General features: G+C 48.9%; 1 protein-coding gene across 3 annotated transcripts in view; it reads right to left on the reverse strand.

Annotated features, from left to right (window-relative positions):
- Positions 1-26719, reverse strand: part of ZZEF1 (zinc finger ZZ-type and EF-hand domain containing 1) — a 100740-nt gene that overhangs the window by 50633 nt on the left and 23388 nt on the right. For 2 of the 3 annotated variants that reach the window (XR_003525159.2, XM_027624832.2), the window contains exons 7-24: positions 25184-25300; positions 24130-24308; positions 22586-22684; positions 18450-18541; positions 17957-18105; positions 14109-14220; positions 12846-13061; positions 11740-11840; positions 11056-11225; positions 10129-10262; positions 7439-7509; positions 6422-6536; positions 3895-4054; positions 2924-3045; positions 2700-2822; positions 1529-1695; positions 1367-1448; positions 407-608 (exon numbers count right to left, since the gene is read on the reverse strand). Coding sequence is in view for 2 of the 3 variants with exons in the window: in XM_027624832.2 (XP_027480633.2) it covers positions 407-608; positions 1367-1448; positions 1529-1695; positions 2700-2822; positions 2924-3045; positions 3895-4054; positions 6422-6536; positions 7439-7509; positions 10129-10262; positions 11056-11225; positions 11740-11840; positions 12846-13061; positions 14109-14220; positions 17957-18105; positions 18450-18541; positions 22586-22684; positions 24130-24308; positions 25184-25300 (2411 nt within the window). In the remaining variant the exon portion in view is untranslated. The remainder of the gene's footprint in view (positions 1-406; positions 609-1366; positions 1449-1528; positions 1696-2699; positions 2823-2923; positions 3046-3894; positions 4055-6421; positions 6537-7438; positions 7510-10128; positions 10263-11055; positions 11226-11739; positions 11841-12845; positions 13062-14108; positions 14221-17956; positions 18106-18449; positions 18542-22585; positions 22685-24129; positions 24309-25183; positions 25301-26719) is intronic. The other variant, XM_027624833.2, reaches the window with a different exon arrangement.

Genomic DNA, 26719 nt, shown 5'->3' on the forward strand with positions numbered 1-26719 from the left:
GAAAAACTCAAGAAATGAAATAGAAATAAAACACAGTAGGAAGTTTTATTCTATAATCCTTGTTTCTTCGGTGCATTTAATAACTAAGTTGAAGAAATCACTTTAAGACAAAATCCACGTTCCTGTATTTAACATAAATATTCACGTGGTTTAAAGGATACTGGTAAATTTATTCTATTTCTGCCTTCCAAATTTCACTAAGAAAATGAAGATGACCAAAGCCGTCCTCCAGACAGGGCATCCTCAGCAGCCCCTGGGATGTGTTCCAAAGTCCACGTCGAGACACTTTACAGCCACGGCACCGAGCGGTCTATGCTGCGGTCTGGTGTGGTCTGCAGGCCCACGAGGGCACCCTGTCCATACCTCCGCCCTGCCCCTCTGTGGAGCCAACATGCGTGAGACTCACGGTGCGCAGACTTGAGCGCCATGCATTGGGCAGCGAGGCGTCCCATCAGCCGGGAAACGAGCAGTTGTAAGTCCAGCGCCCAGGACACGGCCACGTCGGGCAGGCCATAGGCGGTGACGGTGAACCTGTAGCCCCACTCGTTGTTACTGCTGTCAGAGTGAAAGAGGAACTGCAGCCGAGGGCCAGCCTTAAAGGTCACTTTCTAGAGACAAGCACAGAAGCCATGAGGTCCTTCAGGAGCAAGCATGTTCTTCAAGACTCAGAAACTCTAAATCTAACATCGGTCTGCATTCTCACCATCCTACCTCACCACACCCACCCAGGTGACTGAAGGAGAAAGAGACAAGGGAGCGGCTGAAATGCAAAATCCACGACTGCACCGCGTGAAGAAGCAACTTTGGCAGTTTTCTAAACCTTGGACGCCCATCTGCCCACTCCCTGCTCATCCAGAGATGGTGCTCGTGCTCCCCACTGAGACCACCAGAGAGCACGCCAATGGCGGGAAGCAGCACTTCACCCCCCGCCCCCCCCACCATGCCCCTGAGACCACGCAAGCCTCCAGTGGGCACTCCTGGCTTTCACCACATGCTCTGCGCCTTCCTGGACCAATGCCCCACTCACACCGGACAATGTGACAGAAACCAGGGGTGGGCAAACGGTGCTGTGAAGAACCAGGCAGTAAGTTATTAGACCTCCTGGGCCGTCCGGTCTCTGTTGCAACCACTCAAGTTGGCCTCTGCAGCGCCCAAGCAGCTAGAAACGACCCATCAACCGACAGGCAGGCTGGGTGCTGAAGTAACTTTATCTACAAAACAGGTGGCTGGCTGTCATTGCCAACTCGGACATGAGCTCTTCCTTTTACAGAAGTTCGAGGGAAACGCTTCCCTTCCAGACCCCCAAGGGCTGACAAAGGAGGGAGTCGGTGCAGAAACTCACCTCACTTCTGGGAGCACCACTCACCTTAGGCCACTTGTCGGTGCCAACTTTGGTGTCATAGCGTGTTTTTCCACCTCTAGCGTCGGTAAATTCCAGATAATCATACCTGGGAAGGCATAATCTCCATTACTATCCTGCTCTCGTTTTAACCCACTATTGCTTAGGAAAAGACCACGGGAGTCTTACCTTTTCTCAGTCTCACACCGCTCGTCAAATTCCACCTCAAAGTAGGTTGCCCCCGGGCTCACGAAGACAGACACCTCGTGGCAATTGTTTTCATAGTTGTGGGCAGACTCTTTTGTCCAGGTATGTAACACCACGGGACATTCCTGCTGCCAAGTCTCTGCATCGAGCTGCACAAACAAGTCAAGAAAGCAAGCTTCGGTCACTCTGTGTCCCACCACATAGTGAACTGGGCATCTGTGTTAGCGCCCCAGACAGACGGCCAGGACACCAGACACAGACGGTCACACAAGCTAAAGTAATCCCGGTGTCCCACCTGCATACACAGGTCAGCATGCATCTAGCCCTCAGCAGAGGATACATGGGGTTTCCAGTGCACGGCGGTACCTCTGAGACTAGCTTCTGTTTTCTGGCCTGACAGAGCTATTTCTTGCAATTCACTACTCGCATGAGCTTCCAGTGGGAAAAACACTGAATTTGGGACCTTGGCAAATCTAAGCCCATCCTCCCTTCTCTCTCCATTTTTAGTCTTTGCTTTTTCACCATTAAAATAGGCTTTATAGGGCACCTGGGTGGCTCCGCAGGTTAAGCGGCTGCCTTCGGCTCGGGTCATGATCCCAGGGTCCTGGGATTGAGTCCTGCATCGGGCTCCCTGCTCAGTGGGGAGCCTGCTTCTCCCTCTGCCTCTGCCTGCCTCTCTGCCTACTTGTTCTCTCTCTCTCTGTCAAATAAATAAAAAAAATCTTTAAAAAAAAAGGCTTTATAATATATGCCCTATCTGTTCCCACAGAGTTGTTTTGAGACTCAAAGAAGGTAGTGAAAATTGTTGTGTTCTATGAGATTAAATAGGGAGAAAATTCTGTTAAATACCAAACCTTCTAACCTGCCTTTCAACATGTAGTCTCTCTTCTAGACTTCAATCTGGTTCTTCCCTTATGTGGTTTTATACAACTTCACGTGCTGTGAAAGGAGACTGACCGACATACAGCTTCCTTTCCAATGCTGACCACACCAGGTCAAGGCGGGCTGCCATTCATCCTTGTTGGCAAACCATTGCTAAAACATGGGGGGGGGGTGGTCTTCGGGGGCAACCTCAACGGTAGGGTTCACTCAGCACTGTCACATCACTCTCAAGAGGGGATGCGGCGGGGGTTCTGACATCCACTCTGGTTACCTTATTCAGCACTCCTTCCGGGTCAGCACAGAGCTGCCTCAACAGTTCTGTTAGCGTACTGAACTCTCTCAGGAGCGTGCAATGAGAAATGTCTAAAGTGCAGAAGTCCAGCAGAAAGATGACCTAAAGGAAGATTAACGAAGCACTTAGCATCCACCTCAGACTCTGCCTGGGGCTGTGGGTCACCACCCTCCCCCTTTACAAAGGCCATCACTGTGTCTTACCAGTTGACGGGCTGCCATCGAAAACACTGAATTACATAATTTTTCTACAATGGTTTTTCCACTATACTGTGACAAAAGGGATTCCAAAATCGCTCTCATGCTTGCCAGAAACTGTCCCACATCTACCAAAACATAAAGACGGTAATTAGTATTATGTGTGGTAGACACATCACTTGCTTGGTCATCATGAACAAAGCTGGAGAGGGTCACAGGTATGGTGGCAAGAATCCCACATCAGAAAGACCACTGGGGTCATGTGTATGTTTTCCTCAGGGAGGAACAGCAGTGCAAATCTCAGGGAAGGATCGCTTTTAAAGGGAGTGATTTTTTTCAGTCTTCGCTACTTTAAGATGAGGGGGAATCATCGACCGGCTGAGCAGCCCAGGGGCCAGGCTGAAGTCTCCCTCTGCTCACAACGGGCCCGTCTTCAGTGGGCCACCCCGCGGTCCGAGCCACAGGCGCCAGCACTCGGCCCCGTCAGCAGTCCTGTCACACTGCTGGGACTCAATCTTCCACGTGCGCATTTCTCAGAACCTGTGGAAGGTCATGTCATTTTCTGCAGGTTTATGGGACATGAACAAGAGGACTTTGGGGGTCTGCAAAGACCACAGCAGTGGTCACATATGCCTTAGACTTTAAAAGGTCAAGACTTTCTTGTTTGGGCAACTCAATTAAAGCCAGGATGACCGGCTCTGCTGAAGAGTGTGGCGTCACCTCAGAGTGCTGCACGACGTAGGACCCCACGGTGAAAACTCCTAGGCATACCACCACATTCAGAACACTCGGGGCAAAAAGACATGCTACAGAACCCTATTTTAAGAAGTAAAAAACAACCCAGAGACAGACCTAATTTGTAACTTAGAAGGGAAAACCCTCTGTGTAACCCCACACATGAGGCACTAAAGAAGAACGTCAAAACCCAAAGAGTTCTCTGTTCTGGTGGGTTTGGGACTTTGGGGGCTGAAACTCACACTGGTCAATCAGGTCAGCGGCACCACCTCTGACTGCAGAGTCCGTGCTCTTCAGCTGTAGGTAGCACCAGGAGAGCAGGCTGCCTTGGACAGCCCAGAACAGGGAGAACAGCACAGAGCCAGCCTCCCCGTGGGCCCCCGTGAGCACCAGCAGTCCACACTACAAGAAGCAGACAGAGAAAATGTTCACAGCAAGGGGGCAGAACACAGAACACAGGCATGGGCATTCTCGGACAGTAACCGTCACCGGCTAAGAAAGAGCTTTCTGTGTTTCCAACATGACAGAGAGAAACGGCAGGTGAAAGCTCCTCTCTCACCCTCCAGCTTTCCAGAGGCTTCCCAGATGGTTTTTACTGCAAGCATCCTCCCCTTCTGCCTCTTAGGGGTCTTATCGCACCAGCAAACCCCTCTCTCTTACACCTGCAAACCTCCTTCCTCTCTGGCCCCTTACCCCGAGCCTTCAACCACACCTATCCCACCTGAAAAGTCATTTTCCGCCCTTCTGTGGCTCCCCAACCATCAGCTTTGTTCTCACCTGACCTCTAGGGGTAAATTCTTGCACAAAAGAACCACAAGATACGTTCCTACCACAATTTCCATGTAATTGCCCCCATCTGGAAACAACCCAATTGCCCCTCCAAAGTAAAACGGATACACGGTGGCAGATTGACAGGGGAGTACCGCGCGCACCAATGACAACAAACCAACTGCGGCAGGCATGTCTGCATGGACGAGCCTCGAAAACACCACGGACTGGAAGACTGTGCACCACGTGACCAGGCCAAACAAGCCTGCTGCGCAGGAAAAGCCAGAGGGAAAAGACCGATGTACACCTCACAAGGGCAGCTGCCTCCGGGGAGGAAGGCACGGGGTGTGGCGGGCAGGGCACAAGGACTGCTCTGTACCCGCACTCTCTGGAACGTGAGCTCCGCTGCACACAGCTGCCTGCGGCCGCTCTGTGCCACTGTCCCGCCTCACCACTTACCGACACCAGTCCCCGAAGGCACCGGCGACCACCTGAGAACAAAGCCTCACCACTTAACTGTAACGTCAGTGGCTCTCCTGAGCACTGTCCTTCTTGAAACTCTCTCCTCCCTGGGCTTCTGCCTCCAGGGATTCCTTGCTGCCACCCTGCCTTTCTGGTGAGACGTCCCCCGGATGCCCACGGGTGAGGAGGGAGCACCGCAGTCGCGGCTTTAACTCTTCAGCTGTTCGTCAATGGCTACAAAATTTCCAGCACCAACTCAGCTCCTGAGTGTCCTGGAGCTCCTGCCACCTCAAGTCCTACCAGAGCCATAAAGTCAGCATGCTCAAAGTCCACCCACAGCCATTCTCTTCAAATACTGCCTCTCCTCATCTTGTCCCTGGGTTTTTGCACATGCGTGAGCGCGGGCGGTGGCAGAAATAAAGACAGATAGGAGTGAGGCATGGCTAACAGGGCTCAGAGCAAATACCGATGAGCAGTAGGCTGGAGTAGGAGTTTCCAGGAAGACAGAGATGGGCCAGACAGTCTGGAAAGGAGACAGAAAGCAGAAGGTAGCCAGAGGGAACATGAATGTGACAGCAGCTACAGAGGACAGGCTTCCCAGCGGGACAGAGATGACCCTGGACTGAAGGTCATACTAGGTCTGCACAGTGGCCAGCCCACGGGGTGACCCTGGCAAACGAGAACCCGGCACTCTCGAAGCTGTCTCCCTAAGAGCAATGCAGCCAGGAATGCATGAAATCGTGGCTCTAGCAGCAACCTGAAAACAGTAAAGCACTGACAGAAAAAAAAAAAAAGGGAAAAACTCAGACACTCAAGTTCAGCCAAAAAGAAGTTATCGTCAAGTTACCGTCACACTATGCCTCAAGCGTGTGGTCTGGCCTGGCCCACTGTCACCACCCCCCAACCCGGTCCATTTTCTGTCCAGAGAGCAATCCTTGGTCCCCGAGTCACAGGGTTCTGTCACGTCAGAATCCCAGGGGTGTGCGGTGTAACACAGACTCAAAATCCTGTCCGAGAGGTTCTAAACCAGGAGCCTGGGGTAGGACCCAGAAACCCAAATTTCTGTCCAAATACACCAGGTGATTCTGATCCACCTGACACATGGACTACATCTTGAGAAACAGAATCCTTCATGTTAAAAAAAAAAATAAAGTAAAAATTTGAAAATATTAGCATAGACAAAAGACACTATCTTTTCAGACTTGATTAGCCTGTGGGTTTACTAAGTAATCTTAAATTTTAAAAAAGCTAAAGCAGTTTTCCACAGAACTCACACCACAGACACAGGCCTAAGTGCTGGGCTCGGTCAACCCGCACCCCAGAGGAAATCTCAAGGAGCGTGTCCACACGTTTATGGCTCGCTGACTAGCAGAGGACCGGCCCCAGGAGCAGGCGATTAGGAGCCACGGCAGGCCGTTGAGAGTTGCTGCCCACCTGGAAGGGCCACAAGGGCAAAGCTACATCACACTGTGGCTAACAGGGGCGGCGCCCGCGGTCGCTGGGTCACGGGGTGAAGGGAGCGGAGCGGCCGCCAGTTACCTCTCGAGCAGCGACGGACAGGAGGGTGCTCATGACCGCCAGCACTTCACTGCTGTTCGTGTCGGCCAGGTCACCTTTCTCAGGCAAGAGCAGAAGGCCACCTGGATCCTTATCACTGAAAGGACACAAATTTGTCACAACTCCTTGCTTCGGGCAGGGCATGCTCATGCTTTTGTCTTAAAAGTGTCCAAAAAAAGAACCCAGCAAGATTTCAGTGCCAGTTCTATGGGTTGCGGAGGAGCCTGGGTCAGGAAAAAGTCCAGGTTCCAGCTGAGTCTGGGCCACTGTCTGTCCCCCATGTCCTTAGTAAGCTCAGGCCTATAAACCCTCAAGTCCTTAGAAGAGACTCTGAGAAGTCAATCTGATGACTACATCACCTTGACCACCAAGAAGAAGTACACCTCATCTCACGCTAACTCAGGCTGAACATCCCAGATTTTCAAATGCTCCCCACATGAGCTCTGAGGCTCTTTCATCGCCCCTGATCCTCGAGTCCAGACCCATTTTAGAGACCCCCAAGTCTGCTCTCACACTAGGTACAGCCTGACGTGCAGACAGGAACTTGGGCTATTTGTTCCCTCCCTTCTTCGAGAGCCTGTATCTCTGGTAATGCAGCCTACAGGCCCATTAGCTGCTTTGCTATCCAAAGCATGTAAAAATCTCAAGTCATCCCCTCCCAGCACACTCCCTTTGCTAAACTACCATTCTATGCTTCTGGGTTTTCAGACTTGAGTACAGGACACCAAGCTCCTCTGGCTTCAGTTTGTGTCTTCAGGTATCACTTAGAAGCTGAAGTGCTCCAAGAGCTCCCCAGCAGGTCCTATTCGAAACGGTCTCATGAGGACTGGGCCTCAGATTAAACTCCTGGCAAGATTAGTACTCCACCACTGCTGTAGTCATTCCTGTGACTAGCGGCATCTCCCTCTAGAAAGGTGGCTGAGCAGAGGGCACGTATAGCTAAAGAAAACTTTGCAAAGATGTGAAATATTAGAGGGCCGTAAAGCACCCTAAACTTACCTAAAATACGTGCACAGTGAACGGAAAGTGAGTTGCAGGGACTGCTTGTGCTCCTGCTCGGTGACATTCTTCTAGAAAACAACAAAGTGCACAATCAGAACACCCGTTCCACGACATTCCGGAGCCCGGGGCAGCATGACATGCCACTGCCCACTGTTCCAGAGGAAAGCTGGGGTTGGCCCACGCTTCATGGCACCCAACTGACACTGGCCCGGTGCTCAGCAGGGGCAGAATCACCCGTCTAAACAAAAGACGGCAGGTGTACTTGGGTTCACTGCTAAAGTTCCCAATTCCAAGCTTTCCTGCAGGAAATCTTGATACGAATGTTTAGGAGGATGTGTACTTTTCACCAGTGGGCACAACATTGCAAGAGGAAAGGGCAGGAACGGTGCCTTTCTTGTGAGTTTTCTCTTGGTTTTTAAATAGGACCTAAGCTTTCCCAACATAAGCCAGAGCAACCTATAGTGACAGTTATAGGGATCACATCTCCTGACGAGGCTCCTGGGCTACTTTAGGGGCACTTTCCTCATTCAAGAAACGTACCAAACATTGGCCGTTAGGCAAGGCGCAGAAGAGGATTTCCAGAGGATTTGAGACCCAGGGCCCCGCCCGGCACAGGAGGAGGGGAGACACAAGATATGCCGTTCAAGTCATCAGCATGAGCAGGGAAAATATAACCCTACCGGCAAAGGGAAAGTGACGGGGCTGGTAACAGATAGCAATGCCATTCGAGAGCTCACATGTCCTTTTCCATTCTTCTGCATGGAACACGTGCTAGCAAAACAAATCACTGCCTAGCGGCCTGGTAGATGCTTCTGGTAAACAAGCAAGATGGGAGTCCCGCCCACAGCCCAGTGGATCAGGCCAACGGATGCTTCCAAGGTCATGACTCTGTGCGAAAACTGATCCTTCAGGCTGACGTGCAAAGTTTGCAGAGAGCTGAAAACAACTGAAGATCCTTCCTCCTCTCTGAAACCATCCGCAGTCACTTGGCCCCAGCACGAGTCTCCTCTACATGCATCTGCGGTTTTTTTCTTGTGTCAGGTGTCCCCAGCTGGACTGTAGTCCTCTGGCACCAGAGACCACATTTTATGATTTGGTTCCCTCCTTTCTTTCTATGCATCCCACAGAGACTTTATTACATTTGCTAATTAGCTGCTGCATTTAGAAATGCTTTTTTAAAATGCCGGATCTAGTTTTCTTCATCAAACTCCTATCAGTAATTCTACTACTTGCTTGTCTACGGACAATAAAAAAAATCTATAACCATATTACCTATAAAGAATTATTTATTTTATCCTTTCCAATTATTATGTTTAAAATTTCTCTTCCTTGTCCTACTGCACTGGCCAGACCCTCTAACACGACCTCCCGGAGAAGCCGCGGCCAGTAAGCACCCTTGTCTTCCTCCTCATTTTGAGAGGTTTGCTTCTAGGATCCACCATCCAGCATACCATTTGTTAAAAGTCTGGGGCACATGCCCTCCACCAGATTAAGGGAGTTCCTTTCTACTTCGAGTTTGCTAATGGTTTTATAGTTTTAATCAACAGAATTTAATCCTACTTAAATGTTTTCTGTATTTATTGACATAACTTTTTCCTCTGACTTCATTTACTAATTTTCTAATGTTAAACCAGCCTTGTATTCCTCGGGTAAATCCAACTCAGTCAGGACTCTGTATTTTACTGGACTGGTTTACTAATATTTTGTTAGGCTTTTCTTACAATGTTTACAAGTAAAACTGGCCTGTAATTTTGCTTCCTTGTTACCCTTTATTTATGTTTCCCTGTGTTGTACCATCACTGGAACACTGGGAACTCTGAAGCTCCCTGATCTAGATGTTTTCAGTATGGCTTACAGAGAGAAATTCTTTTTAAGATTTTAATAATTTGAGAAAGAGAAAGCACATGCCCATGCATGTGTGCCTGGAGGGGGATGGGCCAGGAGAGGGACAAGCGGACTCCGTGCTGAGCACAGAGCCCGACCAGAGAGAGAAACTTTTGTTCTGTCTTACATTATCATTAATATCTTTCTCCATGTATCACACTCATTTTCACACAGAAATACTGCCTTCAGAGTTAAAAATCTGGATCTCTGTACAGGATATGTCCACTTGGTAACATAATGCTTATAAATATTGGAAGCATTTTTCACCCACCTCTCCTAATGTCTGAGTGACACGGAGAAGGGGTCTGCGAGGGCTGCATTCCATTACAGATGTAATCTGAGATATTTATGAAACAATACTGGGGGAAGGGCAGGGAGACAGTGGATGGGGCAGGTCACAGATGAAACAAGATTCGCCGAGTTTACAACTGCCAAGTCTACGTGATGGGCACATGTGGGGCAGGAGGTGTTATATTTACTCTAGTCTTGTATTCGTTTTATATTTCCCCATAATAAAAAGTGAGAATGTTAAAAAGAATGCTTGGTTGCAGGCAAATCATGAAGATGATGGGGAGACCATACCCCCCCTTTGTAAGACAAGAGGCTACGATCTGCCATCCCCTCCTTAAGGGCGGTGCTGGGTCCTTAGGCGTCTGTGTTCCCCACAGAACTCTGCATATGGAGTATTAAGTACATATCTGGAAAACTGAAACTGAGGAGATAGTAAGAGAAAACAGAGACTAATAAATGTCATCCCACCAGACTTCAGGAATGGAGCCCGTCCTTCTGACATGAATGATTACCATCATGGCGAAGAGATGGCTCCGCCGGGTCTGTCGGTCAGGAAAGAAGACAGCAGCCCCATTGAGAAGGGTATTCCTGACTTCTTGTTTTAATGTTTCCATGGGCACAGAGTCTCCGTCCACCCTGTCCACCACTGATGAAAATGAACAATGGAATCAGCTTTAGCATTTCCCATGCACTCACTCACAACATATGTATCCGCTTTCACTAGCCCATAAACTCACTGCTCCCCATCGTGTAGTGAAAACCTCTACGGCCGAAGTGGTAGAAGGAAACACTGAAAAAACGTAAGCACTATACGTACCAGTTTTCATTTCATTACTTCCTTCTGAGCCGCAATTAGGCAAAGCCTTAAAAGTAACTTCACTGGTTCGTGTGTTTTATTCCCTGTGTATCATTACCTCTCTCCCCTCCCTCCCGTCCCAGTGTCTTCTCTACAGTAACGACTGAAGAATGTGACAGTCACCACTCTCACTGTGACACATCTGTGCTCAGAAACCAGGAGGAAGAGGTGCTGACAAGAGAATAAATCCTGAAGTCAAAATAACACTTCAAAAGGAGATCCAAGGAAACACTCATTTTCCCACGCAGTGATCCCTCTCCTGAGCCTGCATGATCGTAGGATCCCTGTTCTTACAGCAAGAGGCCTGGCAGGCTACCAGCACAGGATCATATTCAAGAAAAGCCCAGGGGCGCCTGGGTGGCTCAGTCGGTTAAGCGTCTACCTTCGGCTCAGGTCATGATCCCGGGGTCGTGGGATCAAGCCCCGCGTCGGGCTCCCTGCTCCGCGGGGAGCCTGCTTCTCCCTCTCCCTCTGCCCCTCGCCCTCCTTATGCTCTCCTGCTCTCTCTCTGCGTAAAATAGACAAATCCTTTTTACAAAAATAAAAAATAAAATACAAAAACAAAGACAAGCCCAATGCCTACCGTCACATAAGTGCGTGTGGAGCTCCTTGGCGGCCCCTGCCCCTCCCGGGCTCTGCCGGGGAGCCTGTGCCCCCCCTGAAGCGGCTGGCCCGTCTCTCTGCAGCACTGAGAAGCAGCTCTGCAGGAGCCGCAGAAGCAGGGTCTGGGCGCAGAGGCACTCCTCCCTCGGGCTACGGAAAGACAACGAGTATCAGAGAGCACAAGGGCAGGCTGCTTTGACCCTCCAAAGCCAACAGCTGTCTAAAAAGGACTCTCATCTACACAGCAGGCTCAGTAAAAAGGCGGCCAGAGAGAGGAAGAGAGGCAGAATGAAAAGAACATCGTACTGGGCAGAGTCTGAAAACACAGACCCTGCCTGAGTCTGCCCACAGTGGGGCAAGGACACACATTTCCGATCCTATTTCTTCATCTATAAAATGAGGGCATTAGCACAGTGCTTGACCTGCTTTCCCCACCAGGTTGTGATGAGAATCAGACGACAAAATGTTTGCAGCAACATTGCCCAAAGTATGTTAAAGAAACGTCAGATGTTATCTTCAATAATAACCCGTTCTCTCAAACGAGAACAATATAAACTAGTGAGAAGTCAAAAAATCTTACAAGAAAAAAGGTCTTTTTGGAATGTAAAACTTAGTTTTCAGTTTTGTTTATATGATTATCACCTTATAACAAATTCTGACCTACTTTTGCTTTAATTTACTGTAAAAATTCCAGAAGATCTGCAAATCAAGACCCGCGAAGTCCAGAGAAGATTTATATCTTAAGCCACTTTCCTTCTGCTGCACCTAAAAAATCATAAAAACCAGAAAAAATAAAGTGGAAAATGCATTTAAAGAAATATTGTGATGGCTCATTTACTCCTCAATGTGAAAGGGTGTAGGATTCCCATACGGCCGATGCTGACTCTCACCAACTCAGAAGTGCATGAACCACTGTTCCTGGTGTGAAACTTTCTACAGATGTGGGTGTGTGTGCATGTGGATGTGAGAAAACGTGTAAATGCACACCCCCCCCCCACGAGGACTCCCCGACTCCATACACACCACAACCGGGACACCAGCAGGACGACAGGGCGGCATGCTCTGACCCCCGCCCGCCTGAACACTGCCCCAGCGCCCCTGCGGCTCCGAAGCACCCCACCCACCCCTGTTTGTTTTCTGCTGTGACAGGAGAGCTTGAATAACATAGACCAAACAAACCAGAGTTAAATTGAGTCATAGCCTCCAAACTCGCCCTGAGGCAGAACTGCTGCCTTCCCCGTGTGGGAGGGCAAGACGCCCCACCGATCCCTGAGCTAAGCCATGTTCTCTATAGTGATGTGGCAAGAATCTTCCCCGGAGCCAGAAGTCACTGTATTTTTATTGGTGACTGTACAAATCAGTGTCAGGAACAGAAATGATTTTAAATCCTGACATTTTGGTACCTTTAGGGAGCAAACAGAATTCACCTGTACCTCAGGAATAATTCTCCCCGGACTTCAGGGAGACGGAAATCCCATAAACTTGCTCGGTCTCCCTAGACTACCACCGGCAATCACAGCGGAAGTCTTCACGGTCTGTCTGTAGGTCTATTCCGGGGAGCCTCACTCTTGACGGCCATACACCACACGGTCCCCCAGTGACTGACACCACGGATGCCCAGCATCTCCCTCCCCTGCTCCCCCGATCATCACAGCAGTGTGAAGCTAGCTGCACAGGTCCCTACAGCATGGCTTGACAGGGCCCGCTTTCGCCGGCGGCTGTTCACTTCCCTCAACACCACCATTAACTGTCCCCAGAGGAACGAGGTACCAGGTCATGCGCGAGCTGCTGAATGAACTGAAGTGTCCTGAGGAGCAGGGTGGCCCCACAGACGCTCTCCTCCCCGTCCTTCCTGCAGTGGGCACAGACGACGTGCTGTTCCGTTTCAGCTCGCACAGGCCGGAGGTACCCGCTGATGCTAAGGCCTTGCACGCCCAAGCGCTCTGCCGACTCCTGACGGGTGCAGAGGAACTTCACCATCAAATACTAGAAAGGACAGAGAGATTTGAGGAGAAGGACTCAGAAGCCCGACTATGAATGGAAGGGAGATAAAGGCCTTTTTGGGAAGGTCCCTCTATGACTTTAATGACTTACTAGGTCTCACTCTGCCTGGCATGGGGCACAAAATAGAAGTCCGACATCTCAACAAATGGGAAAAAAACACTCGTGCTGATTCAAGTCAGGTTTTGGGAAAGATCCCAATAAGAGAAATGGCATTACCCCATCTTCAGGGCAAACACAGGGTAAGACAGGATGAATCAGAGAAGTATATGTGCTCTGTGGCCAAGTCGTTTTGAATCAGAAATCAGGTCTAGGGTGAAAACAGTCAACAACTGTCGCAAAGCTCCCAACTAATCTATACCGCCCACAGCCCAGGACACTGCGCTGTCTGCTCGAAGCCAAAGCCATTTGAAAGCCCAACTGCTATGCAAACTCTCTGCTTCTTACAGTGGAAGCTCCTTTGCCAAGAGCTGTTCAGACCCCACTACTCAGATGCATAAATACTTACTGAACATCTACTACCTCTAAGCCCAGAAGACAGTTCTTCCTTCTCTTACTGAAGCTTCTTACTAAGAGGGACACTAAGTAAGTGAAAGAAATGAACTGGCCAGACAATCATGGTTTCCCTCACAGCCATGGAGACACATCTCTCGTGCACTCGGGCCAGCGTGTTTCCACTCTCCCCGCTGCACACACCCTTCCCCACACGTCCTAGCCTGGCTGTGGGTGATGACTTCATCAACCTCCAACACTTGGCAGCACACCGCCTTTCCTGGGAAGCCTTCCCCAGTGACCTGCGGGCCGGGTGGGACGTGCTTCCTCTGGGTGGCCACAGCCCCCGTGTGTCCCTGCACCGGGGCGTCTCCCACTGGACCACAGGCTCCGTGAGGATCACAGTCACAGCTGACTGGCCTCCGGGGCTGGCTCCGGGGCTGGCACGGGGCTGGTGCATACGATCCACTCCGTGAACACGGACAGGGTAAAAGGAGGGAGTGGGCAACTGTGGGAAGGCCACAACTCGCTAATGCTTACTTGGGCAACCCTGCAGGGCTGCAACTTCACATCCGCTTCATCCCATTCTTCTTCCAGCTCAAACCAGCCAATGGGGTCATCCTCTCCAAGGTCATCAGATGAGCAACCAACCCTGTAAACACAGTGGAGATCACAAAGCATTGTCCTCTTTCTAAACTTCTCAGGGGTCTCACGAGTAAGGCACCATCTGAGTGGCGTTAACGCAGATGGACAGCCTGCAGCGAACAGTCAGGGACCGGGTGTGGCACTGCTGCCTCTAAGCACATGAAGTAGTTGCTGGTGATTTCCTCCCTGTTCCTCAGCCTCCTTATCTCTGACATGGGAACAAGTATCAGTTCCAAATATAATCTGGGAACTAAAGAGAAAGTTTGCTTCTCTAGATAACTGGCATATTTGAAGAACGAGACATGAAAGCGAGGCATCTTTTATGAGCGACTCAGGAATAAGAAACAATGCAACAACTGTTGTGCACTTCTAAAAGATCCAAAGGAGAGGCAGGTTCAGTTTTCTCTCCCTAGATCTGGCTACTCTATGTACGCCCAGCCTGAGGTTCAGTGCACTTGCAGCAGCTGAAGGTTAAGAGCAGGGAACTTTCAGATCCTGGAGCTCCAAATAAGGAAAACTTCAGCCTCCACATTTTTTCCTGTTCCTTAGAAGGTCCTTCTAGGAAAGCATCTCAGCCTCAAGGCTAAAGTAGCACAACTCCAGCCACTTCTTTTTAAAAACTAGATACTCCTGTTTCAGGAATTAAAGAACCAAAGGAGAAAAAGGCAGTCTTTTCAAGTAACATTCCTCAAACTTTCCAAACTTTACTTAACCTATGATAGAGCTAGCAAGCTAGCAACACGTAAGTATTCTGCGTGGATAAGCAAACGCGGGCATCCGTGCAAGAAGATTAAGGATCCAGAGTAGGTTCTGTAACAGGAAGAAAGAAAGTGTTCTCTTCCTAACTCAAGACTTTATTAGCATCAATCTCTCATGACATAATTAATCCTAAAACCAACAGGACGGGAGGTATTCTGTCTTAATCCAAAACCATGTCAATGAGTTTCATCAATATTGTGTTTGAGGATTTTTTAATTTGCTCTGAGGCAGCCATCAAGAAACTCTTCGAGAGGGAGAGACAGCTGGCCAGGTGTCAGAGCGCACAAAGAGGTAAGCTCGCTCACTACGCCACACAGCAGACAGAAGGCAGAAAAGAGAACTGAGCGTTCGTCCTCCTGAGTACGCACAGCAGTCAGTCAGCTGGCTGGAGAGCATGCGGACTGACCATCATCTGGCCAGAAGGACAGAAGAGAGAAAAAAAAAAAAAAAGGGAAGAAGACAGATGCATGTACATTAACAATTTGATTTCCAAACTGGAGAGAGACTGGTAACATGCAGGCCATCCAAACCAGGGTTTCAGAGTAGTTCAGGCTGAAACCAGAAGCTAAAATCAGCAAGTAAGCAGCGAACAGACCTACACCTAGGTTAAAAGAAAATCCTACATAAGATGTGAAAGATCTTATTTAACAGCAGACTTAGGGGAAAAAATTTTATTTTAATATGTCCCAAGAATGGGATAGAGCTGCTTAAAAACAAGGGTAATCTCTAGTTACCACCAAAAAAAAAGGATCTTTTAGGGGCGCCTGGGTGGCTCAGCTGGTTAAGCATATCTGCCTTCGGCTCAGGTCACGATCCCAGGTTCCTGGGATTGGGTCCCGCATTGGGCTCCCAGCTCCTTGGGGAGCCTGCTTCTCCCTCTGCTCCCAGCTCCTGCCCTCTCTCACTATCTCTGTCTCTCTCTCTCAAATAAATAAATTCTTAAAAAAAGAAAGGGTCCTTTAAGAAGGCATATATATATATATATATATATATATATATATGGTAGGGAGGGAGATTTTAGGAATGAAGGAGATTTGTTCCAATTGAGGGTTGGAATTACAGCTGTAGATTTCAACTGAACATGATCTACCCCTGAAGTTCTGTGAGTTCTCCATCGTGAGGAGTGTTCTGGAGACTGAATGACCAGCTGTCAGGAATGCCACCAGAGGACTACTGGCAGACAGAGGGAGTTATTCTAGATCTGTGCTACTCGAAGTGTGGTCCGCAGGTGGGAACATCAGTCACCTGAGAGCTTCTCATGAGCTTCTCAGAGTCTACACCCAGAACTACTGAATCAGAATCCACGTAGAACACAGTCCTCAGTGACGTGGGCGCCGGTCAAGGGCGGCACGGTACCAGATGACGGCTGAAGGCCTCCCCTGTCACCCGAGACAGTGGCACAACCAGCAAGTCCAGGGTTCAGCTCGGTGAGTTTTAACTTGCTACTATGAAGGTGGGAGGCAACGCTGCCCAAGGCTCACCAATGACCTCGGGCTGAATCCGACAGGTCCACTTGCAGACTTTATCCAAATGACCCTGGGTAACATCTGATCCCGCCGCCCGCTCCCCACTTCCTTTAACATCACCCCGTTGGCTTCATGATGACACACAGGGGCCTTCCTCCTGCCTCACTGGCTGCTTCTCAGCCTCCTTTTTTCTCTGTGGCCCTTTAAATGCTGGTGCCTCTCAGCATGCTGGTCTGTAGGGTCTCTCTTCTCTTCCCAGCCTACATACTCGTCCAGAAAAATCTCACTTTAATTATCCTTCAAATGTCTCTCCTATTGGCACCTTCAGTACCTCTTCCAGGCTCCAACGCATTCATCCAAGGAGCTGCCAAGTAGCTCAAAGTCTTCCTAGACCTCAAATTCAACAGGACCAAAACTGAGCTCATCAGCTTCCCACAGACTGTTTTCCCAAGTTAGTTTCTATCAGAGAAGTGCATTCCCAGTGTCCCCACCTGCCCCAGCCAAAATCCCAAGCCTCCCCAGTGCCTACACCATCCTGCCTCCTCTGCTCTGCACTCAGTCACTGTCTGGTGGTCTCTCTGTCAGTTTCCTCCTCTCCCTCACTGCCAGTGCGGCTTAGCCGAGGGGACCCAGGCCTCTGGCTGCCTCCTCTCCTTCCTGCCTCCATGCTGGCTCGCCCCTGGCCACACAGCATGATCCTGAACAGTACTTGTAAAACACACATCTGGTCGCCTCGTTCTTCTCCCTGAAGTTCCTCAACACCACGCTGTCCCCCCACCCTGCCTTAAAGGGTACAGTCCAAGTCCTGAGCCAGAGACAGAAAGACCTTTAGTGACTGGGCCGCTTCCCGGCCCTCCTGCTCCATGTTCTCCACTCTCCACCTGGCAGTAACTTCTGCACTTGCAGGCCCCCGAGCCCGCGGTACTTCATCTACAAGTGCTCAAATCTGCTCTGCTTTTTGCTCAGGATCTCTCCTTCAACTGTACATCATCCTTAGCTCTTACCACAAACAACACTCCCTCCAGGGTCTTTCCTCCCAGAGGCCCCACCCCTCCTGCCCAGTGCTGACAAGACTGTGACACTGCTGGTCTGAGAGGACAGTAAGCACCACGGAGCAGGGACTGTGCCGACTTGTTCACTGTGTCTCTTCTGCGCCGAGCATCAGGCCCAGTGCAGGGTGGGTGCTTAAAAATATCTCCAATGAAAGCATGGATTAGGAGGACGGAGGTTGGGGCATCCGTAAACTTCCCAGTGGCTAGGTAAGACTGAAGACAGTCCAGGCGTGTGTCAGTACCCAGCCATTCTGGAGATGTGTACACCTGGTCATGGAAGGGACCGAGTAAAGAATCTATGAACAAATTAAAACATGTCTTCACGGATGCTGCTAGAAAGCAATGAATGCTCACGGCCACTGAGGATGGGCTAGGGGCACCTCTTCTATAAATACATGAAAGCATATTTTGCCAATAAGAAAATACATTCAGCCTTAACTACAAAGATTTTTATTCCGTTCCTTACCTGCTTTTTACAAATTGCCTGAATTCCTGAAGCTTCCATTTGTCATATTTTTCAAACCTTTTGAAGTGTTCTTCTGCGTGGAATTTATCAGAAGATGAGTTATAGGCAAACACCAACCCACACTGGGCACCAATGCCACCACGTCGAACCTAAAAACAGAGATCTAGCTCAAGTACATGGAAGGTACAAAAATCCTGCGGCTGTTGTGTTTCTAAGTAATACAGTTAAATTCAAAGAGCTTAAAGCAAAATCAAACTAACGAAATGATATTTAGTCCTAGAAAAATAAAAACACTGCTTCCTAAGGAGAGATCCTTTGTATTCACACATCCCCAGACAACAATCTACTCATCTCTGTGTTCCTGCCCTCTGCTACAGGCCTGGCACAGAATGGTCACAACACAGGTGATGAAAACCAGTGACAGACTCTGAAATGGAATCCTATTTTAAAAAATAGCAGTAACATTGCTTAAAGAAGGTAGTAAGAGAATTACCATAATTCTGATCTGTGTAACTTGGAATGCAGATTCAGTTCCTGTAGAAAAAATGGTACTTGCTCTGGTCTTTCCAGTCTCTGTAAGAAACCCTGCAAAAGGTAGACAGTGAAGTGAGGATAACCGACTCATTTGTCATAACCCTAAGAACTCACAGAGACCAACCAAACACACCAGATCCTTTGTGTGTGGCGGGGGGTAACTAGTCTGTCTCGTATTTTCATAAAAATCAGAAACAGATTTCCCCTCTGCACAGCTGTGAGCTCACTGCCAACCCCTAGGTAACAGACCGTGGCTAGGGTACAGTCTCCTCAGTGCACTGTCTTCTCAACCACACCGGCAGCCCTGCTCTGAGGTAACAAGAAAGATAGATAAAGTTCACAAAGACTGTGACTTAAATTCAAACAGACAAAAGACCTGACAACCAATCATCTTTCCGTGCCATTCCTAAAACCATGCCTGATGCTTGACTGGGCGGACAGAGGCACGCAGGCCTAGAGGACAGACGACAGAGGGATGAGAACTTCTGGAACACTCTGTCAGGAAAGACTGTGCAAGACTCTGAAACGGGCAGAAAAGATGGCTGGGTGTTCGTTCCGCTGAGCACACTCTGTGGGCTATCTCCACCTTTCGCTGTCTGTGAGCTATTTTACAACTCCGTAAACAGTAGAGTCAAGACGGTAATGCAGACAGTTCCTGCCCGCAGAAAATGCAGCTGATTATTCTTTTTTTTTTTTTTTTAAAGATTTTTATTCATTTTGACAGAGAGAGTACAAGCAGGGGGCAAGGAAGGCAGAGGGAGAGGGAGAAGAGCCTGATGTGGGACTCGATCCCAGGACCCTGAGATCATAACCTGAGCCGAAGGCAGACGCTTCACCATCTGAGCCACCCAGGCGCCCCAATGCAGCTGATTATTCTTCATGAATGTTGACCAATTTTTGTATCTACCTGTGGATTCCTGTCGGCACTCTTATCGGTCTATATGTATTTTATGCATTCTCTTTTGAACTGTTTGTAACATCTTACTGGTCCCCACTAATTAATGAGATAAATAAAAAGTGTAACTGTTCATTTTTCATTTGTATCAAAGTCATGGTTTACCTCTTTTGTTGTCGTGAATTATCCTTTAATAATTCACAAAAAGGTCTGCTGCTAGACCCAAGGCTGCCTTTCTCTTTCAAACCTCTGTAAATGATAAAATTCACACACATGCCCACATCAGCACCAAACAACCACTCATCCTGGAACCATGAACGGTTGGGCCCTCAACCATTCTGCCTGCTCAAGATTAAACCCGCTTCATGCTGCTTTCATTATACTGAATTCAATAAACAAAACTGTCTGAAGTTGAATCTCCATAAAACAATATGCAAAATGTGTCACCAAAACCAAGAAAATTAAAACCAAAGGAACACTGACTAGTTACAAAGAGAAGCTATGGTAGGATCTAGTTCCATCAAACAGTGATTATGTCCACAGTTTTAAGAAGCCACACGGTCAGGAATTCACACAACTCGCCTCACAGTAAGACTAATCTATCCAGCCTGCTCTGGTGCACTGAAGGTCTGCCCAGGTTAACTGACCACCAGCATTTGTCATTTGTCTCAAAGTAGCTGAAGCAATTAACCGAATCAAAAGAATCAGACACTCTTTAAATGACATTGCCACCAAACACACATCTAAAGGTTTTCTCTAAAGGCCAAAATAAATATATAAACAAAGCCTAAAAGGTAAGTAAAACTTTGTTCTTCCCTTTCCGGGTAAAAAACAAAAAAGAGCTCATGTGATGCCCTAGAGCTCCCTCTGTTTTGATACCGCACCCCCCCCCCCAATTTATTCTCTTCAAAAGACAGTAAAGAAAATAACCAATCACAGATTAAAGAACCCCTTCGGTGTATGGGCAGCACCCTGCATCCCTTTCAAACACCAGACAGGAAAGCTGTGCTCCAGAGGGTCAATGTGTGGGTCTTCTGGGCACTCACTGTGCAGCAAGAGGCACCTCTCCAGAACTGACACTTCCTGGCACCTGGGGAGTGTGAAGCACAGCCGCGAAAGGAGCCATCCCCTCCCCCACCCAGGGGAAGGAAAGCAATTCCTCCTCTAAACCCAACTGTTCTGGCTGTGAGCATTTCCCCTGCCCCACCCATCGCCTCAGGCTCATTTTCAGTGGCGACGGCTGTGGAGGGAGTGACCAGGAGAAACGGAGTCTCCTCCCCAGGCCTACGCACATCCCACCTGTGTGCCTGTAGGAAATAAAACCAACATAACCCACAAATTACAACTACTTTACAAGATCCATCCACCCGAGGGAAGCAGAAGGCAGGGAGGGGAGATGAGCAGATGACACAGGGAGAGTAACAGTATTCGATTCCCACAGCTAGAGAAAAATCTGCAGTCCTTCTGGACTTTGAAGAGTGTTACAAATCCCTATACCATTTTTTCAGATGGTGAAAATACTCTGTATGGTATTATAATGATAGATTCATGTCATTACACATTTGTTTAAACCCCCAGAACATACAGCATCAAGAGTGGACCCTAAAGGGAGCGCCTGGGTGGCGCAGTCGGTTAAGCACCCAACCCTTGGTTTCGGCTGAGGTCGGGATCTCGGTTGTGGGATCCAGCCCCTCGTCAGGCTCTGCACTCAGCACGGAGTCTGCTTAAGACTCTCTTTCCCTCTTGCTCTGCCCCTCCCCCTCACGCACGTGTGCTCTCCACGTGCGCTCTCCTCTCTCTCTCTCTCTCTCTCTCTCCTCTCTCTCTCTCTCCTCTCTCTCTCTCGGACCCTAAGGTAAACTATGGACTTTGGGCAATTATGAAGTGTTGTCGTACACTTGTCCACGGTAAGAAAATGTCTCCCTCTGGAGTGATGCTCACAATGGGGGAGGCTGCACATGTGGGGGGAACACGTTATACAGGAACTCTCTGTGCCTTCCTCCAGTTTTGTTATAAACCTAAAACTGCTCTAAAAAAAAGTCTTAAAAAAGAAAGAAGAGATGGAGACATGATTTGAAATGGTGATATAAGTAGAAAATAAAAGTAAAAAGCTAAAATAAAACAAAAGAGAGGCTTTTCAGTGGATGATGATGATGAGAAAACAAATCCGTCGACGTTTTGGGAAGGTTCTGCCTCACATGCTCTGGAGACAGAAACCCTGACTCTCCAGTGTGTGAAGGCAGAACGCAGGCGCCTCTCGCAGAGTGGTCTTGCCTCTCCCGGGTGGGAGCTGCGGTCGGGACGCGTGGCGGGGGGGTGCGTGGCCCGTGCGGCCCCTCGCGGCCCCTAGCGGGACAGGAGAGGGACGCGGTGAAGGAAACATGCCCGCGGAGACTGCGCTGCGCGGGGAGGACGGCAGCAGGAGCGTCCTGCGTGAGAGTCTATAGCGCGCGAAGCCCACGGGGAGAGGAGACGCCTCGGGGAGAAGCACGAACACAGGAGACAGGACAGAGGAGAGGGGCCACTGAGAACGTATGTGGTCTGCAGTGCCGTGAGGAAGGCCAAGGAGAAAGCAAACCCAGAGCAGAAGGGCAATTCCTGCCAGCGTTTGATAACGACCCAAACAGTCCCCTTCCTGAGCCGAATCGGCGATGTTCTAAGCAGCGCAGTGAGCACAAGGGAGCAAGTGCAGGAGACGAACCGGCTGGCTAGCGAGACAGGGAAGGAAGAGACGCACAGACACACCGAGCCGAGGGAAAGAGCCCGCCACCGCACGGGACAGCTCCTCAGCAGGCAAGCAGTGAGGTTCTTCCGGACACTCCGGATCCAGAGGGGTCACACCGAGAAAGACCCTTCTCCCGAAATTATGTTTTCAGCAGTATCATGCCTCAGATCTGCTGAGTTTCTTAATGATTTAGGGTAACACAATGGAAAAATAATCTGAATTTAAAAATGGAAACTTTTCATATTCCAAAAGGAGGAGTCCTTGCTTTTCAAAACCGAGGGCTCTCAAGCACCCATAGCAGAGTACGAGGCTGTGGTAAGGATGGCAGGCGGACAGTTCAAGAACCACCGCCTCGTGCAGGCCGACCTGGCGTGTGGCCCGCGACTTCCAAGCAGTCCAAGGCCCAGGTCTCACACCGGCAGAGAGTGCACCACGGCCCTTCCACTCACCACACACGGACAGACCTACCACTCACCATCTCTCGTCCACGGCTCCATGAGCAGGTTTTCAGGCCCTGACTTCTCCTCTTTCCCTTTGACATCACAGGCCTGAAGGGTCAACTGAAGAGGTTTACCTGATCAAAGAAAAGAGAGAGGATGAGAGCCTTAAGCTGGCACAAAGTAAAAAATAAAAACTAGCAGGCCCGTCCATGGAAACGGAAAGCAGGCGGCCAGGAGACTGCTGGCGGAAAACCACCTGTTGAAAAGCTACAACAGAGAAGCTGACGCCATCCTTGTACGCTTTCCTGAAGGAGACCGAGTACAGCTTTATGTCCCTATGTGACTCCAAGAGGAGGTCTCTAGGATAACCACTCCTCAGAAACAAAGCACATTATAAGATATAAGACTAATACCACAGATTCAACATGTTTGGGAGAGGAATTCCTAAAATAGTGCTTTGGAGCCAATAACTAATTTTACTGCAATTGCATTTTTATATATAAATAATATCTTAGGGTCTTGGGTCGTGTTTCTTTAATACACCTACAGGCAAATTTTGAAAGTTTTAGGAAGTTTAAAAAGTACTGTTTGCTGTAACGACCTGAAAGCTTTTCCTTCTTCTCTCATGTTAATATTTTAATGAATACCCATTAACCTATAACCAACCCAGAACTAGAATACTGCCAGTAACAAACATTCCCTCCTGCGTCCCTCCGCTATCCAGTGTTCCCTCCCCAAATAACTGCTCCTCTGAATCGATAACTTTCCTGGAGAGTATATCCCAAACACCACGAATCCCTCCCATCCAGCCGTGCCTGCTATGGGCTCCCTAACCCACCAAAAAATGACCTTTTCAAATTTAAGAGGAAAACTGGATTTACAAGACATCAATTGTCGGACCTTAAAAATTACACATAAAATAAATTACTAAGTTGCATGAAGGCAAAGGCAGAAACAGCATGGCAGAAACAGCACTGTTTGCCCGTATAACTGAAGAGGATGGGATCCGAGACTGTACTTTGTGGACAAAACGTTAGTGCCAGAGGCCGGGATGGCAGATGAGTTGTTCCTCATGTACCAACCGAGAAGGGTTAGGAGGGCCCATCCCGAGTCAGCAGGAAAGCACTAAGGGGGACGGCGGCCGGGCCCAGGGGGGCAAGGCGGTGGTGGACACACAGCTCTCACAGGGACGCAGAGCGATGCAGTCTAAGACCAGGGTGCTCTGTGCCGTGTCTGGGCCAGTTCCCTCCCTCCTCCAGATGGGAGGTACTCCAACTTCCCAACCGTCTTGGTCTACACCAAGAGACACATCTGTACCTCATCGAAGACGGCTGTGCTCAAATGACCAGCAAGCCTAAGTGGTCTGGCCGGTAAACCCTGGGAGTACAGCCCAGGGGACTCAGACCCTCTTCCGATGCTGCCATCAATGGGCCCACATCCCCCTTCTCCCTGCCAGCCCCTGTAGGAGAGGGTATGTTCATCCTGGAATCACGGGGTAGCTACAAACTGCCCAAGGAGATAAGAAGATGCCAGGTTAATTCTGGTGTTTTGGCTTGTCCACTGCACCTTGCTCACTTACCGTATTTAAGGAGCAGGTTTTGCCTGACAGATGCCATGGAGGAGATGAGGGACGAGGCGTCGTACTGTGTGTCCAGGTGGTCAGTGATGGTACACAGAGAGCTCAGCACTTTGGCAACACTTCCTCTTGCCAGTGCAAAGGCCAGAAGAGTCAGCTCCACCTCTGGAGTCGAACAGCAGCTATAAACAAAGAGCAAAAAACTTGTCACTTCCTAAAAACATGAGGAAATCCAGGTATCCCCCAAACCCCACGTAACTGGCCGCCATCAGTAAAATCCACCTGTCATATGCTTTCTATATGTTCATCAGAAATACTTTCTCAAAATCCTCAAGATAACCTAAAGAAAACCTAAGTTAACCCAGAGAACGAGGACATTAACTCCTCCCCTCTGTGCCCTTAATCTGTAACTATTAAAAAATACTAACGATATCAATTTTAACACGTCAAACTTTATAAACCAAATAAATAAATGAACCACAAATAAAGAAGCCGCTACAATAAGCCTCTGCTACTAAGAATGATCAGCAGCCAGAGGCTCAAGGGCTCATTCCTCCGAAAGCACGAACAACCTACTTTAGATGTACTCCAAACACCTTACACTGAAACTTTTAAAACTGTCCAGACGTCTCTGGACCTAGTTTGTGCTCCGACACAGTAGCGCCCTCAGGGCTGGGCAGACACAGAACAGCAAGCACTGAGTCTGTCAAGCTACTAAGGAGCCTCGCCCAGGCCCACAGACCAGCGGCTTATTTGCCGGCGGGTGCCCGGGGAGGCCGTGGGCTGGGGTTCCAGGTAAGCTCAGAGCTTCTGCACTGGGGACTCTAAGACACCTGTCTGGTGCATCAGAGGACCCCCACCCCCTGAGGTCAGGTGGTGTCGCTACATAATGGAGCTTAGAGGACTGAACTATGATTTTACTTTCCCTTCAGTCACTAAAAATGAGCCATTTTCAGTGCTGATCTTTAAAAGATTAAAAAATTTAAAAAAAAAAGGCTAAACAAGCATATAGACCCTCTACCCCCTACAAGCCCCATCTCATCAACCTTGACTTTACCTAGTTATCCTTATGAGGAAGCTGTCCACTTCTTCTAGAACGTTGGGAGACAGGAAAGTCGAGAAATCCGTAGATCCTGGTGAGAGGGAAAGCGGAGGCATGTGCTGCAGTGCCTTCCTGCAAGTGGGAGATGGAAAATCAGAACAAATCCAGGCAAAACATTAATTTAATAATATTCGATGAACACCAAATTGTTAGACGCCTGTTGGGAGTAATCCCTCATAAACAAAGTGTTCCCACAGAGAGCCCGGCACACAACACTGAACCAGCTTTTTTCCCCAGGGGTCACGGTGCCAAGTAACTTCATGGAGTTTCCTTCTTTTTTATTTATTCTTTCTTTTAAGAGTCCCATTTCCCTTCAAGGAGACTTATTCCAGTCTTTGGGATCAAGTCTTCCTTTCACGCAGGGTAGGCAGAAGACATATAGACTCTACAGAAAAAACCCTGCAGTTCTTAGGAAATGTGACCCCAGAGGCAGAGCAGTTTGTGGCCCGGTAAGAAGCTCATGTTATACATTCCATCTTGAGATCTATGGCATCTAAAGACACGCCACGAATTTTCTTTCCTCCTAAGCATGAGCACCTGTCACAGTTTCTATTCTTGCCCCGTGTTTCTTGGCCTTTCTACCTTAATGTCTGCTTCAACGTTTGTCTTCTCTCATCTCCTCTTACGTTTATCTTTCTGAATCCCCCAAAAGTTTTACCTCCTCCAGACTAGTAGTCATCAGACAGACTGATGCAAACAAAAATGACTGGGTCCTACTCTACGCCAGCAACTGTGCTGGGTGAGCGAGTGTACTGCGAACAATGTGAAGGTATGCAAAAAGTAACTCAAAATCCTACAACTGACAGTCATTTCAAGGGAACAGTAATGAGAATCCCTCCAACAGTATTATTCCTATTTCAAAACGGAGACAATACAGCAAGGCTAACATTGCGTCGGCTTCCCTCTGCTCTCATTCTTCTTTCTCCCCACTCTACAAGGGGCTGCCCAGGATGGCAGCCACATGAAAGGCAGCTGGTCAATGAGGCCAAACGCACACGAGCGTGCAGTGATTTACCAAATTTATTTCTACTGATACAACAGTTTTGTTTCATGATATTCTTCTTATTGTCCCTCACCGATTTTTTTCAAAAAAGATTTACAGTGGTTTTAGATCACTGATATTTAAACATTAGGAGTGAAAAAACAATTGCAGATTAACAATTACTGTTAGAACTGTTTAGAAATATAAACTTTAAATATATCCATTCCTCAACAACTTGGCGTATCTTTACAAGAATAAGGTAGAAAGCTCTTCTTCTTCCCCTTCCTGTGAATTCAGTCCATAAAGCACGGCTACACAAGGCAGACATTCATGTGTGTTTGGGTGGGAGGGTAGGGCACCCTGGGGGCCCATAACGGGGTGCTCAAGTGGGTACTGAGCAGAGTGAGAAAGGTATCTGCACAAAGGGTCGGCCTGGCAGGGAATGTGAGTACCAAGGAGGGCGGCCCGGTGCAGAGTGAGGGAACCCAAGGGGAACAAGCAGGGCCCAG

The sequence above is a fragment of the Zalophus californianus genome, chromosome 16 (assembly GCF_009762305.2).
Source record: "Zalophus californianus isolate mZalCal1 chromosome 16, mZalCal1.pri.v2, whole genome shotgun sequence".
Lineage (NCBI taxonomy): Eukaryota > Metazoa > Chordata > Mammalia > Carnivora > Otariidae > Zalophus > Zalophus californianus.